At 44.2% G+C, this 16,991-nt stretch overlaps 1 protein-coding gene across 4 annotated transcripts in view; it reads right to left on the reverse strand.

Annotated features, from left to right (window-relative positions):
- Positions 1 to 13,792: 13,792 nt before the first annotated feature.
- LOC121576396 (tripartite motif-containing protein 44-like) overlaps positions 13,793 to 16,991 on the reverse strand; it is a 79,378-nt gene continuing 76,179 nt past the window's right edge. For all 4 annotated transcript variants that reach the window (XM_041889497.2, XM_041889499.2, XM_041889498.2 and 1 more), the window contains one exon: positions 13,793 to 15,038. In XM_041889497.2, the coding sequence (XP_041745431.2) occupies positions 14,954 to 15,038 (85 nt within the window). In that variant the 3' untranslated portion in view covers positions 13,793 to 14,953. The remainder of the gene's footprint in view (positions 15,039 to 16,991) is intronic.

Here is a 16,991-nt window from a genome sequence, read left to right on the forward strand (position 1 = left end):
GATTGCGTCCTACCTGACAGGTCGCTCCTACCAGGTGGCGTGGCGAGAATCTGTCTCCGCACCACGTGCTCTCACCACTGGTGTCCCCCAGGGCTCAGTTCTAGGCCCTCTCCTATTCTCTCTATACACCAAGTCACTTGGCTCTGTCATATCCTCACATGGTCTCTCCTATCATTGCTACGCAGACGACACACAATTCATTTTCTCCTTTCCCCCTTCTGATAACCAGGTGGCAAATCGCATCTCTGCATGTCTGGCAGACATATCAGTGTGGATGTCGGATCACCACCTCAAGCTGAACCTCGGCAAGACGGAGCTGCTCTTCCTCCCGGGGAAGGACTGCCTGCTCCATGATCTCGCCATCACTGTTGACAACTCCATTGTGTCCTCCTCCCAGAGTGCAAAGAACCTTGGCGTGACCCTGGACAACACCCTGTCGTTCTCCGCTAACATCAAAGCGGTGACCCGATCCTGCGGGTTCATGCTCTACAACATTCGCAGAGTACGACCCTACCTTACACAGAAGACGGCACAGGTCCTAATCCAGGCACTTGTCATCTCCCGTCTGGATTACTGCAACTCGCTGTTAGCTGGGCTTCCTGCCTGTACCATTAAACCCCTAACACTTATCTAGAACGCTGCAGCCAGTCTGGTGTTCAACCTTCCCAAGTTCTCTCATGTCACTCCGCTCCTCCACAAAATCCACTGGCTTCCAGTTGAAGCTCGCATCTACTACAAAACCATGGTGCTTGCCTACAGAGCTGTGAGGGGAACGGCACCTCCTTACCTTCAGGCTCTGATCAGACCCTACACCAAAACGAGGGCACTACGTTCATCCACCTCTGGCCTGCTAGCCCCACTACCTCTATGGAAGCACAGTTCCCGCTCAGCCCAGTCAAAGCTATTCGCTGCTCTGGAACCCCAATGGTGGAACAAGCTCCCCCACGACGCCAGGACAGCGGAGTCACTGACCACCTTCCGGAGACACTTGAAACCCCACCTCTTTAAGGAATACCTGGAATAGTATAACAGTAATCCCCCCCCCCGCGCCCACCCTCCCCCACCCCCCCATAAAAAATAAATAAATAAAAAAGTGGTTGTCCCACTGGCTATCCTAAGTTGAATGCACCAATTTGTAAGTCGCTCTGGATAAGAGCTTCTGCTAAATGACTTAAATGTAAATGTAAGTAAGTGAAACTGAAAGTGAAAATAAATGACGAAATCTCTCTCTCTCTTGCTTCTCCTTCATTTTTGAAGAAATTAATTTCATTGCAAAACAGTGTGTTTTAATCAATTATTTGGTGACGTGAATATATTTAGTGTAGTTCTATCTAAAATTGATAACTTTTTCTATGTTTTACCATTTTAAAAAAATGAAATTCATTTACATTTTTTACATTTTTGTCATTTAGCAGACGTTCTTATCCAGAGCGACTTACAGGAGCAATTAGGGTTAAGTGCCTTGCTCAAGGGCACATCGACAGATTTTTCACCTAGTCGGCTCGGGGATTAGAACCAGCGACCTTTCGGTTACTGGCACAATGCTCTTAACCACTAAGCTACCTGCCGCCCATATGTGGTCAATGCAGGTAGTCCGGGTACCCATTTGATTAGCTACAGTATTTAGCAGTCTTGTTTAGAAGTCTTATGGCTTGGGGGTAGAAGCTGTTCAGGGTCCTCTTGGTTCCAAACATGGTGCCCTGGTACCGCTTGCCATGCGGTAGCAGAGAGAAAAGTCTATGGCTTGGGTGGCTGGAGTCTTTGCCATTTTTTGGGGCCTTCCCCTGCCACCACCTGATATAGAGGTCCTTGATGCAGGGAGCTTGGCCCCAGTGATGTACTAAGTCATACTCAACACCCTCTGTAGCGCCTTGCGGTCGGGTGCCTTGTAGTTGCTGTACCAAACGATGATGCAGCCAGTCAAGATGCTTATCTTCCGAGAAGTGTGTGTGTCTGCTCGAGGGTGATGAGGAAGATGAATCGGAAAGTGCATTTTCCCTGAGACTGGCAATACATTTTCTTTACCTCTGAGGCAACATGCAATCTAGGCAGGGGTATGGCTGTGGTGGTCATGAAATTTTGTCAGCCGGTGATTGTCAAGCAAATAATTGCCGTCTCACGGTAATTGACCGTTAATTAACATAAACACATTTAGCATCTCCTGGCATGAAAAATTACTTTAAGCAATGAAACTGACACAACAGATCAGAACGTTTAGCTTTAAATGTTGATAAACTATTAGGCAATTTCTTCACATCATAAGCGCATTAATGTGCACATGGCAGTAGACGATAAGAGCGAATGTTCCAAAATGCAATCAATTATCGGGAAAACACCATTCTCAAAAGTGCCCGCAAATGCGATTATGCATGTAATGCTTTTATTATCAAGGTGCATTTTTATGGTGACAAATATCTTCCCCAAACTTGAAACTCATACGCTGCATATACTGTAAACAGTGCATTCGGAAAGAATTAAGACCCCTTGACTTTTTCCACATTTTGTTACATTACAGCCTTATTCTAAAATTGATTAAAACGTTTTTTTCCCCTCATAAATCTACACACAATACCCCATAATGACAAGCCAAAAACAGGTTTAAATGTATAAAAAATAAACAAATTGAAATATCATGTTTACATACAGTGCATTCAGAAAGTATTCAGACCCCTTGACTTTTTCCACATTTTGATACGTTACACCCTTATTCTAAAATAGATTCAATAAAATGTTTCTCATCAATCTACACACAATACCCCATAATGACAAAGCGAAAACAGGTTTTTTGAAATTTTAGCAAATGTATAAAAATAAATACCTTATTTACAGAAGTATTCAGAACCTTTGCCATGAGACTCGAAATTAAGCTCAGGTGCATCCTGTTTCCATTGATCAGCCTTGAGATGCTTCTACGACTTGATTGGAGTCCACCTGTCGTAAATTCAGTTGATTGGACATGATTTGGAAAGGCACACACCTGTCTATATTATGGTCCCACAGTTGACAGTGCATGTCAGAGCAAAAATCAAGACAGGATATACAGGTGTGCCAAGCATGTAGCGTCATACCCAAGAAGACTCGAGGCTGTAATCACTGCCAAAGGTGCTTCAACAGAGTACTGAGTAAAGGGTCTTAATACATGTAAATGTGATATTTCAATATTTATTATGTTTTTGCAAAATATCTAAAAACCTGTTTTTTGCTTTGTAATTATGTGGTATTGTGTGTAGATTGATTATGGGAAAATTTTAGAATAAGGCTGTAACGTAACACAATGTGGAAAAGGTTGAGGGGTCTGAATACTTTCCGAATTCACTGTAAGTTTTCAGACCATTTGCTCAGTAATTTCTTGAAGCACCTTTGGCAGCAATCACAGCCTCCAGTCTTCTTGGGTTTGAAGCTACAAACTTGGCACACCTGTATTTGGGGAGTTTCTCCCATCCTTCTCTGTAGATCCTCTCAAGCTCTGTCAGGTTGGATGGGGAGCATTGCTGCCCAGCTATTTTCAGGTCTCTCCAGAGATGTTTGATTGGGTTCAAGTCCGGGCTCTGGCTGGGCCATTCAAGGACATTCAGAGACTTGTCCCGAAGCAACTCCTGCGTTGTCTTGGCTGTGTGCTTAGGGTCATTGTCCTGTTGGAAGGTAAACCTTCGCCCCAGTCTGAGGTCCTGAGCAGGTTTTCATCAAGGATCTCTCTGTATTTTGCTCCGTTCATCTTTCCCTCTATCCTGACTAGTCTCCCAGTCCCTGCCGCTGAAAAACATCCCCACAACATGATGCTGCCACCACCATGCTTCATCGTAGGGATGGTGCCAGGTTTCCTCCAGACATGACGCTTTGAATTAAGGCCAGGGAGTTCATTCTTGGTTTCATCAGACCAGAGAATTTTGTTTCTCATGGTCTGAGAGTCCTTTAGGTGCTTTTTTGCAAACTCCAAGCGGGCTATCATGTGCCTTTTACTGAGGAGTGGCTTCCATCTGGCCACTCTACCATAAAGGCCTGATTGGTGGAGTGTTGCAGAGATGGTTGTCCTTCTGGAAGGTTCTCCCATCTCCACAGAAGAACTCTGGAACTCTGTCAGAGTGACCACCGCGTTCTTGGTCACCTCCCTGACCAAGGCCCTTCTCCCCCGATTGCTCAGTTTGGCCGGGCGGCCAGCTCTAGGAAGAGTCTTGTTGGTTCCAAACTTCTTCCATTGAAGAATGATAGAGGCCACTGTGTTCTTGGGGACCTTCAATGCTGCAGACATGTTTTAGTACCCTTCCCCAGATATGTGCCTCGACACAATCCTGTCTCATAGCTCTAAAGACAATTCCTTTGACCTCATGGCTTGGTTTTTGCTCTGACATGCACTATCAACTGTGGGACCTTATATAGACAGGTGTGTGCCTTTCCAAATCATGTCCAATCAACTTCATTTACCACAGGTGGACTCCAATCAAGTTGTAGAAACATCTCAAGGATGATCAATGGAAACAGGATGCACCTGAGCTCAATTTCGAGTCTCATAGCATTGGGTCTGAATACTTAAGGTATTTCAGTTTTTTATTTTTAATACATTTGCAAAAATGTCTAAAAACCTGTTTTCGCTTTGTCATTATGAGGTATTGTGTTTGTATTGATGAGGAATGTTTTTTATTTAATCAATTTTAGAATAAGGCTGTAACGTAACAAAATGTGGAAAAGGGGAAGGGGTCTAAATACTTTCCAAATGCACTGTATGTGTGAAATTTGTTTTGATTAAGAATCGACAATTATCATGCACCTGTCTCGAAAGAGGGGCAGGGGAACCAAATACATGTCATCTATGCACTTAAATAACGAATGGAGGAAGTTTTTTCCGTGGTTAATTTTCATGCCAGCCAGGTAGGCTATAATTCTGTTGTAAAGAGAAGTAATGTGCTTAATATTAGGAAAGTTGAGAAATAAAAAAAGCTGATGGGATCCTCCTCTTTTTAATAGAGGCCATCACTCTGTTTTCTCATGCAATTGCATAGCCTATAGAAATGTTGCGCAACATGAGCTCATTGGCTCTCACAAAGTGTTTGATTAGATTTTCGATTAGATTTTCATTGATGTCAGAGTGATTAGTGGGAGAATAGAGTGCTGAGTACCAGGCAGTTAGCAAGTTTGGTAGGCTACTAATGACCATCAGCAGAATTAGAGCTTGGAGAAGCCCTTGGAATTTGACTGCTGTCATGACTCATGACAGCCGGTGTGACGGTGATACGGTCACCCTAACAGCCCTAGGGAGGGGTGGGTCTCTTCAAATAATTGGATGCCATCTTAGAAAGGCTATCATGCACGCACACACCGACTCACGTACACACCAACACGCACCTATACACAGTCTTGTACAGCTAACGTTTTGGGGACACACAATTTTCCCTAACCCTAAACCTAACCCTAACCCGTACTCTTACCCTAACCCTAACCTTAACCTTAACCCTAACCCAAAAACCTAACCTTAACCCTAAACCTAACCTAACCCTAACCCTAAAACTAACCCTAGCTCCTAACTCTAACCTTAACCCCCTAGAAATAGCATTTGACCTTGTGAGGACCAACAAAATGTCCCCAGTTGGTCAAATCTTTGTTTGTTTACTATTCTTGTTGTCCCCACAAGAATAATTAAACACGTCCACGCACACACACAAGAAAGTATAGCCACATATTGAAAAGGGCAGCCGTACAACCAGGTTTGAGCCCCTTGCAGTGTGTGGTACAATTTCTCCCTGCTACTCCAGACTTGCATGCCAATAAGCAGAATAATTAAAGCATGTCATAGTGGGAAGGTGGGCGTCTGAGCTGCTCTGCTACTCTGAAACCACAGCCTACAGACGTGTTTTAAATGACGGAGGGAGAAAAATTATTAAAACACACTAATCAAAGCCACCGCCACTAGCATCCCTATCACGTAACTAATTTCATCTCACAACCCACAAAGCAATTAATTCCTGTCAATACAAACAAACATATTGTCTCTTTTGCCCATCGGGAAGATGGAGGTCTAACAGATGTGTGTGTGTGCAGGCGTGCATGCTCAGCGAGGTGAACCAAGCCTCGGAGAACAGGTGTAATTGGATGTGGAAAAAAGGGAACCTTGTGGTCTCTCTCGCTCAATTAGATCAAACAATCTTCTCCTCTCCATTTCCTCCGCAGACAACGGGGTGCATTGTTCCCCCTCAAGTCTGTTATTATTGCTTTGATGACGTTGGAATCAACGATCGAGGTGACATAGATGACAGGCTAATGATAACACGTTGAAACCAGCCCTCCTTTGATAGCATAAAAGCCCCTCTCCCTCTATACGTCTTCTCTGGACAAAATACATTTAGCCGCACAAAGAGGAAAACAATGCCCCACTAAAAGGGTTTGAGTGCTTTAGTCCGCTGACACTAAGCAGTGGCTTAGCCAGGCCTGCATGGGGATCAATGCCTCCTATAGTAAGTCATTAAGACCCATGTCTATAAAGGGAAAATGAAGAACTGCATACTAGGCTTCAGCTGACCATGGCCAGTCGTTTATAGCCGTTGAGATCTCAATGCAAAGACATTGGCAGGTCTGCTGAGACTGCAGCTCCACACTTGACGGAGCGTTCCATATACATTTGAAAGCAGGTGTGAAGCCACAGTGTGCGCTGCGTCAGGATTCTATTAAATACGTAAAAAGGGAAGTGGGGGAGTGGAAGATGAGACAAAGAGTTTTCGACTGCGGCTGAGAGAGAGAGAGAAAGTTGTTCTAGCTTGGCGGGGTGTACGGGGAATCTCTCGCTGGCTGTTGACTGCAATTAAATGGTGCTAGCTGTTAGAATATATCATTTAAGAGCAGCTCTCCTTCTCCCCTTTCCCTCCATTCCTCTACTTCCCCAACCCCCAGTCCTGTCTGAATGAAAGGGTGCCATGAATCTTGATAAAGGAAAGACAGAAAAATACTCCCTTCCTCCCTCCCTTACCCACAGTGGTGAAAAAAGTACCCAATTGTCATACTTGAGTAAAAGTAAAGATACCTTAATAGAAAATGACTCAATAAAAGTGAAAGTCACCCAGTAAAATGCTACTTCAGTAAAAGTGTAAAAGTATTTGGCTTTAAATATCAAAATATCAAAAGTGAAAGTACGAATAACAAAAAATTCCTTATATTAAGAAAACCAGAGAGCACAATTTTCTGTTTTTTTTAATTTACGGATAGCCAGGGGCACACTCCAATACTCAGACATAATTTACAAACAAAGTATTTGTGTTTAGTGAGTCCGCCAGATCAGAGGCAGTAGGGATGACCAGGGATGTTCTCTTGATACAGTTGAAGTCGGAAGTTTACATACACCTTAGCCAAATACATTTAAACTCAGTTTTTCACAATTCCTGACATTTAATCCTAGTAAAAACTACCTGTCTTAGGTCAGTTAGGATCACCACTTTATTTTAAGAATGTGAAATGTCAGAATAATAGTAGAGAGAATGGTTTATTTCAGCTTTTATTTCTTTCATCATATTCCCAGTGGGTCAGACGTTTACATACACTCAATTAGAATTTGGTAGCATTGCCTTTAAATTGTTTAACTTGGGTCAAACGTTTTGGGTAGCCTTCCACACGTTTGCCACAATAAGTTGGGTGTATTTTGGCCCATTCCTCCTGACAAAGCTGGTGTAACTGAGTCAGGTTTGTAGGCCTCCTTGCTCACACACGCTTTTTTAGTTCTGCCCACCCATTTTCTATAGGATTGAGGTCAGGGCTTTGTGATGGCCACTCCAATACCTTGACTTTGTTGTCCTTAAGCCATTTTGCCACAACTTTGAAAGTATGCTTGGAGTCATTGTCCATTTGGAAGACCCAATTTTGACCAAGCTTTGACATCCTGACTGATGATGCCATCAGTTTTGTGAAGTGCACCAGTACCTCCTGCAGCAAAGCACCCCCACAGCATGATGCTGCCACCCCCGTGCTTCACGGTTGGGATGGTGTTCTTCGGCTTGCAAGCACCCCCTTCTTCCTCCAAACATAACGATGGTCATTATGGCCAAATAGTTATTTTTTTGTTTCATCAGACCAGAGGACATTTCTCCAAAAAGTACGATCTTTGTCCCCATGTGCAATTGCTAACCGTAGTCTGGCTTTTTTATGGCGGTTTTGGAGCTGTGGCTTCTTCCTTGCTGAGCGGCCTTTCAGGTTATGTCGATAAAGGACTCGTTTTACTGTGGATATAGATACTTTTGTACCTGTTTCCTCCAGCATCTTCACAAGGTCCTTTGCTGTTGTTCTGGGATTGATTTGCACTTTTCGCACCAAGGTACATTCATCTCTAGGAGACAGAACGTGTCTCCTTCCTGAGCGGTATGACAGCTGCGTGGTCCCATGGTGTTTATACTTGCGTACTATTGTTTGTACAGATGAACGTGGTACCTTCAGGCATTTGGAAATTGCTCCCAAGGATGAACCAGACTTGTGGAGGTCTACAATTTTTTTTCCTGAGGTCTTGGCTGATTTCTTTTGATTTTCCCAAGATGTCAAGCAAAGAGGCACTGAGTTTGAAGATAGGCCTTGAAATACATCCACAGGTACACCTCCAATTGACTCAAATGATGTCAATTAGCCTATCAGAAGCTTCTAAAGCCATGACATTATTTTCTGGAATTTTCCAAGCTGTTTAAAGGCACAGTCAACTTAGTGTGTGTAAACTTCTGACCCACTGGAATTGTGATACAGTGAATTATATGTGAAATAATCTGTCTGTAAACAATTGTTGGAAAAACTTCTTGTGTCATGCACAAAGTAGATGTCCTAACGAACTTGCCAAAACTATAGTTTGTTAACAAGAAATGTGTGGAGTGCTTGAAAAACAAGTTTTAATGACTCCAAACTAAGTGTATGTAAACTTCCGACTTCAACTGTAAGTGTGTGAATTGAACCATTTTATGTCCTGCTGAGCATTCAAAATGTAACGGACTGTAAAGATGGCGCCGGTAGGGATGGCTGCCGTTTTATGGACTCTTAACCAACCGTGCTATTTTGTGTGTTTTTTTGCATTGTTTGTAACTTATTTTGTACATAATGTTGCTGCTACCATCTCTAATGACCTAAAATAGCTTCTGGACATCAGAAGAGTGATTACTCACCTTGAACTGGACGAATAATTTTTCTTTAATGAGTCGGACGAGAGTGATTTGCTCCAGACACCTGACAGGGCCATCCATCCCCGTCATTCGCAGTAGAAAGAAAAGGAGATATTGCGGTTGGAGATAGGGGTGCTTGGTAAGGAGCCGGTGACAAGTGGCTAATCTGCCTTCACCATCGATACTATTGGCCCATTTACAATCGCTTGATAATAAAGTGGACAAACTACAGGCACGAATATCCTACCAACGGGACATTAAAAACTGTAATATCTTATGTTTCACCGAGTCGTGGCTGAATGAAGACATGAATAACATACAGCTGGCGGGTTATACACTGTATCGGCAGGATAGAACGACAGCCTCTGGTAAGATAAGGGGTGGCAGTCTATGTATATTTGTAAACAACAGCTGGTGCACGATATCTAAGGAAGTCTCAAGGTTTTGCTCGCCTGAGGTAGAGTATCTCATGATAAGCTGTAGACCACACTATCTACCAAGAGAGTTTTCATCTATATTCTTCGTAGCTGTCTATTTACCACCACAAACCAATGCTGGCACTAAGACCGCACAATGAACTGTATATGGCCATAAGCAAACAGGAAAACGCTCATCCAGAGGCGGCGCTCCTAGTGGCCGGGGACTTTAATGCAGGGAAACTTAAATCTGTTTTACCTCATGTCTACCAGCATTTTAAATGTGCATCTCCCTTGCCCTCCATTTGGCAAATCTGACCATAATTACATCGTCCTGATTCCTGCTTACAAGCAAAAACTAAACCAGGAAGCACCAGTGACTCGGTCAATAAATAAGTGGTCAGATGAAGCAGATGCTAAGCTACAGGACTGTTTTGCTAGCACAGACTGGAATATGTTCCGGGATTCTTCCGATGGCATTGAGGAGTACACCACATCAGTCACTGGCTTCATCAATAAGTGCATTGATGACGTCTTCCCCACAGTGACTGTACGTACATACACCAACCAGAAGCCATGGATTACAGGAAACATCTGCACTGAGCTAAAGGGTAGAGCTGCCGCTTTCAAGGAGCGGGACTCTAACCCGGAAGCCTATAAGAAATCTCGCTATGCCCTCCAACAAACCATCAAACAGGCAAAACGTCAATACAGAACTAAGATCAAATCGTACTACACCGGCTCCGACGCTCGTCGGATGTGGCAGGGCTTACAAACTATTGCAGACTATAAAGGGAAGCACAACCGCAAGCTGCCCAGTGACACGAGCCTACCAGACGAGGAAAATTACTTCTATGCTCGCTTCGAGGCAAGTAACACTGAAACATGCATGAGAGCATCAGCTGTTCCGGACGACTGTGTGATCATGCTCTTCGTAGCCGATGTGAGTAAGACCTTTATAACAGGTCAACATTCACAAGGCCGGATTACCACGACGTGTACTCCGAGCATGCGCTGTCCAACTGGCAAGTGTCTTCACTGACATTTTCAACCTCTCCCTGTCTGAGTCTGTAATACCAACATGTTTCAAGCAGACCACCATAGTCCCTGTGCCCAAGAACATTAAGGTAACCTGCCTAAATGACTACCAACCCGTAGCACTCACATCTGTAGCCACGAAGTGCTTTGAAAGGCTGGTCATGGCTCACATCAACACCATTATCCCAGAAACCCTTGACACACTCCAATTTGCATTCCGCCCCAACAGATCCACAGATGATGCAATCTCTATTGCGCTCCACACTGCCCTTTCACACCTGGAGAAAAGGAACACCTATGTGAGAATACTATTCATTGACTACAGCTCTGCGCTCAACACCATAGTGCCCTCAAAGCTCATCACTAACCTACGGACCCTAGGACTAAACAACTCCCTCTGCAACTGGATCCTGGACTTCCTGACAGGCCGCCCCCAGGTGGTAAGGGTAGGTAACAACACATCCGCCACGCTGATCCTCAACACGGGGGCCCCTCAGGGGTGCGTGCTCAGTCCCCTCCTGTACTCCCTGTTCACTCATGACTGCATGGCCAGTTACGACTCCAACACCATCATTAAGTTTGCCGATGACACAACAGTGGTAGGCCTGATCACCGACAACGACGAGACAGCCTATAGGGAGGAGGTCAGAGACCTGGCCGTGTGGTGCCAGGACAACAACCTCTCCCTCAATGTGATCAAGACAAAGGAGATAATTGTGGACTACAGGAAAAAGAAGAGGACCGAGCACACCCCCATTCTCATCGATGGGGCTGTAGTGGAGCAGGTTGAGAGCTTCAAGTTCCTTGGTGTCCACATCACCAACAAACTAACATGGTCCAAGCACACCAAGACAGTCGTGAAGAGGGCACGATAAAACCTATTCCCCCTAAGGAGACTGAAAAGATTTGGCATGGGTCCTCAGATCCTCAAAAGGTTCTACAGCTGCACCATCGAGAGCATCCTGACTGGTTGCATCACTGCCTGGTATATCAACTGCTCGGCCTCCGACCACAAGGCACTACAGAGGGTAGTGCGTACGGCCCAGTACATCACTGGGTCCAAGCTTCCTGCCATCCAGGACCTCTATACCAGGCGGTGTCAGAGCAAGGCCCTAAGACTGTTCTCTCTGCCACCGCACGGCAAGCGGTACTGGAGAGCCAAGTCTAGGTCCAAGAGGCTTCTAAACAGCTTCTACCCCCAAGCCATAAGACTCCTGAACATCTAATCAAATGGCTACCCAGACTATTTGCATTGCCCAACCCCCCCTATCTATGCATAGTCACTTTAATAACTCTACCTACATGTACATATTACCTCAATTACCTTGACTAACCGGTGCCCCCGCACATTGACTCGGTACCGGTACCCCCTGTATATAGCCTCGCTTTTTACTGCTGCTCTTTAATTATTTGTTACTTTTATTTCGTATTATTTTATGTTGTATTTTTTGTGTGATTGTTTTTGGTATTCTTTCTTAAAACTGCATTGTTGGTTAAGGGCTTGTAAGTAAGCATTTCACTGTAAGGTCTACACCTGTTGTATTCGGCGCATGTGACAAATAAAATTTGATTTGAGTACTTTTGGGTGTCAGGGAAACTGTATGGAGTAAAAAGTCCATTATTTTCTTTAGGAATGTAGTGAAGTTAAAGTAAAAGTTGTCAAAAATATAAATAGTAAAGTAAAGTACAGAAAAAACTACTTAAGTTTTACTTTAAAGTATTTTTACTTAAAGTACTTTACACCACTGCTTACCCAGCTCATCTACCCCTCCCTGCCTCCCCTACAAAGAAGTGCTGTTGAGGTGCCGAGAAGGACGGGTGATGGCAGATGGTTTGAGAAATGGCCCTCACAGATGGAGGTGGAAAACACCACAGAACTCAGCTTGTCTAATAAATTATTACTGACGGAGACAATATGCTTGTGAAACCATTATCTGCCATTTCATTTATTAATTTATTATAGGCAACAGCAAAAATAAACAACATCATGTCCTGACTATTTACCTTTTACCCTCTTTACTCTTACCATGATTGCTGAATCAAAACAAATCAATATATATACACTATATATACAAAAGTATGTGGACACCGCTTCAAATTAGTGGATTCGGCTCATGCAGCGACACCCATTGCTGACAGGTGTATAAAATCAAGGACACAGCCATGCAATCTCCATAGACAAACATTGGCAGTAGAATGGCCTTACTGAAGAGCTCAGTGACTTTCAACGTGGCACTGTCATAGGATGCAACCTTTCCAACAAGTCAGTTGGTCAAATTACTGCCCTCATAGAGCTGCCCCGGTCAACTGTAAGTGCTGTTATTGTGAATTGGAAACGTCTAGGAGCAACAACGGCTCAACCGCGAAGTGATAGGCCACACAAGCTTATAGAACGGGACAGCCGAGTGCTGAAGCGCGTAGCGTATAAAAAAGTGTCTGTCCTCGGTTGCAACAGTCACTACTGAGTACCAAACTGCCCCTGGAAGCAATGTCAGCACAATAACTGTTTGTCGGGAGCTTCATGAAATGGGTTTCCATTGCCAAGCAGCCGCACATAAGCCTAAGATCACCATGCACAATGCCAAGCGTCGGCTGGAGTGGTGTAAAGGTCGCCGCCATTGGACTCTGGAGCAGTGGAAACGCGTTCTCTGGAGTGATGAATCACTCTTCACCATCTGGCGGTCCGACGGATGAATCTGCGTTTGGCGGATGCCAGGAGAACACTACCTGCCCCATTGCATAGTGCCAACTGTAAAGTTTGGTGGAGGAGGAATCATGGTCTGGGGCTGTTTTTCCATGGTTCGGGCTAGGCCCCTTAGTTCCAGGGAAGGGAAATCTTAACGCTACAGCATACAATGACATTCTAGACGATTCTGTGCTTCCAACTTTGTGGCAACAGTTTGGGGAAGGCCCTTTCCTGTTTCAGCATGACAATGCCCCCATGCACAAAGCGAGGTCCATACAGAAATGGTTTGACGAGATTGGTGTGGAAGAACTTGACTGGCCTGCACAGAGCCCTGACCTCAACCCCATCGAACACCTTTGGGATGAATTGGAACGCCGACTGCGAGCCTGGTCTAATCACCCTACATCAGCACCGAACCTCACTAATGCTCTTGTGGCTGAATGGAAGCAAGTCCCCGCATCAATGCTCCAACATCTAGTGGAAAGCCTTCCCAGAAGAGTGGAGGCTGTTATAGCAGCAAAGGGGGGACCAACTCCATTTTGATACCCATGATTTTGGAATGAGATGTTTGACGAGCAGTTGTCCACATACTTTTGGTCATGTAGTGTATATATCTTTCTATTAATCATTTCATGACTGCTACAAAATAACATGATCCATTGGGTAGGGCTTGGTCCTGGTCACAACTCAAATCATATTGATTAGGTTAAAGGTCACGTTCTCCTTTTTACTTTAAGACAATAAAATAGATCACATCAAAAACAAAAACATACCTTCTGTATGTGATAATTAAAAGACATGATGCATAAGACAAAGTACTGTGTGCAGTCAGTCGTTAGGAGTGAGGACTGTACTGTCTGTTGTACACTGCAGATTGCCTCTGGTAATTAGGCGTAGTATTACAGAGAACGCTGACACTGCACAGAGAGCTATTACATACAGACAAAATACACTTCAATTTCCCGTAACATGTACTCTGCAGCTCTCACAAATCAATATGTGTCAACGCATCATCTGATGATGGATCTGACAAACACACACACAAGAGGAAGGAGGGGGGAGAATTTGAAGGTGAGGAAAAATAAGAAGAGAAGAGGGGAGGAGAGCAGTTGTAAGTGCTAGGTTGTGTTTATACGTCAAGGCAGATTTTCAAGACACATACATTTCCCCTTAGAGTATAAAACAGGAACACCCACCTTGTCCTGTGCATTCTATATTCCTCCTCTGATCTAAGGTGTTCTGTCACCTGTCAACTTATCTTGCTTTTCTTTTTTTTGGTCAAGGCTGCTTGTCAAAACCAAATATACAGAAGAAATTAATGTAAAGCACAGCGTGTCACATTCAGGATTTCATGTTCCATTCCTGACATCTGCTGGGTTTTAGCAGGCTCTCAGCTTTTCTACCCACACACCTAACTGAGCCCAGCTCACCAGACAAGGATATGATTGGGTGTGAAAATTTAACCTGACGGTAATAGATTGCACTCATGAACCTCAATTAAAAAAGAGACTTAGTAGAGTTTTAAAAGTTCTGAAAGTAGAAAGACAGAGGCATCCATTTTGTTACACCACCAGCAGTCTTCTTCAAGCTCACTCCATTGTCGTCAGACATGGAGAGGAGAGGAGAATCTCTCTGGTGTTGTTGGTCTCCTGGACAGAGGTAGGAGGAGAGGGAAGTGATCTGTGATTGGGCAGCTGGTGTCAGGGGGTGTGTCCCATTGAGGATCTGGACCCACCCTCTCCATAGTCCCTGGGGTCCTGAGGGTCTTGTCTCGGCTCTGGGAGTCTGAAGGAACGAGAAACACAAGAAGATCTGGTGAGAGGAACATCTCTTTCTTTCTTTCTTTCTTTCTTTCTTTCTTTCTTTCTTTCTTTCTTTCTTTCTTTCTTTCTTTCTTTCTTTCTTTCTTTCTTTCTTTCTTTCTTTCTTTCTTTCTTTCTTTCTTTCTTTCTTTCTTTCTTTCTTTCTTTCTTTCTGTCTTTCTTTCTTTCTGTCTTTCTTTCTTTCTCTCACTCTCTCTGCCACACACACACACACACACACACACACACATACACACACACACACACACAAACGACACGTACACTAGACACGCACACTAGACACGTACACACACGTTTGTTTTACTATCCTTGTGGGGACCAAACAACTGACTCCCATTCAAAATCCTATTTTCCCTAACCCCTAACCCTTAACCTCTAACCCTAACCTTAAGTATAATTGTAACCCTAACCATTAAGCCTAAAATAGCCTTTTTCCTTGTGGGGACCAGCAAAATGTCCCCACTTGTCTGAATTTGTCTTGTTTTACTATCCTTGTGAGGAATTCTGGTCCCCACAAGGATAGTGAAACCGAAAATACACACATGTGCAGGCGCACGCAGAAAGACTACAGTACATGTCACCAATCAAAAGTCTTAGCTTGTATCATTTTGAGATTATAAGTAGAAATGCTTTATTGTACTTAGTGGCTGTCGAGTGACGCAGATAAAGTGATTGCCAAATTGGTGGAGCCTGTAGCAATCATAGGCAGTATGATAGATTCCATTCCACTGGGGACAGGCTGCACTAATCATATCCCCTAATTGGACAACCTTCTGAGGGTGACAGAATGACAGACCAGCCCTCCTCCCAGAGAGAGAAAGGAAGGCAGAGGAAAAAGACAGACTTCTCCTCCCTCCTCCTCTCATCCTCCTCCTCTCATTCCTCCTCTTTCCTCTCCTTGTCTTCACAGAGAGAGCGAAGCCAAGAAACAGACTGTCTCCTCATTTCTTCCTCCTCATGTCTGCACACTCATCCTCCTCTTTTTCCCTCTACATCGTTCCCTCTCATCCTTCTCCCCACTTCCTACTCTCACTCCTCAAACTCCCCACTCTGCAAACTGAACTTTCTCTGTACTTCTAACCATTCTTCCCTCTCCCCTCTCTCTCTACTCACCCCCTGATCCCCTCCCAAAGACCACATCTCTGCTGGATCTCACTCTGTCTGAATCCCAACATCCCTCTCCTGCCTCTAGGACCTCCTCAGAGGCTATTACTCTGTTCTCTCCTCCTTTAACAACCCCAACAACCCATATCTTTGGCCTTTCTCCCTCTCCTCCTCCCTCTCCTGCTCCCCCCCAGCCTCAGACTGTGGTGCGGTCTCAGGCAGCAGAGCAGCACATCCATTAATCGGAAGCAGGCAGGCAGCTATCAGGGCACCTCAAAGGTCAGACACACCTGCAAGCACCCAATACACTCACCCACCAAAGTATACAGCTCTTCAACCAAATTTTTGGATGTCCATCACTCATTTCGTATGATATGTTACGAATTGCAATTCATACAATATGTTACAAATTTGCAATTTGTTGTGGCTAACGTTAGCTAAATAGCTAACATTAGCTAGGCTAGGGGTTAGGTGTTAAGGTTAGGGTTAAGTTAAAGGTTAGGAGTAAGTGTTAGGCGTTAAGGTTAGGGTTAGCTAACATGCTAAATAATTGCAAAGTAGCTAATTAGCCAGAATGCTAATGTTGTCGTTAATGTGATTCGAACATTCAACCTTTGGGTTGCTAGACGTTCGTGTTATACGTCCACCCATCCTCCCCAACCAGCCTCCTTCCTTTCGTTTTTGCTTGAGTAACCTTCTGTCTAATGTAACCGTTTACTATGTTACGTCTTTGAGGCCAGGCTGTTCTCTTTTTCTTTTTCTTCAACAAAGTCAGTGAGAAAGTACACACCTCTGATGGCTGTTATACCGT

Source organism: Coregonus clupeaformis, chromosome 11 (assembly GCF_020615455.1).
Source record: "Coregonus clupeaformis isolate EN_2021a chromosome 11, ASM2061545v1, whole genome shotgun sequence".
NCBI lineage: Eukaryota > Metazoa > Chordata > Actinopteri > Salmoniformes > Salmonidae > Coregonus > Coregonus clupeaformis.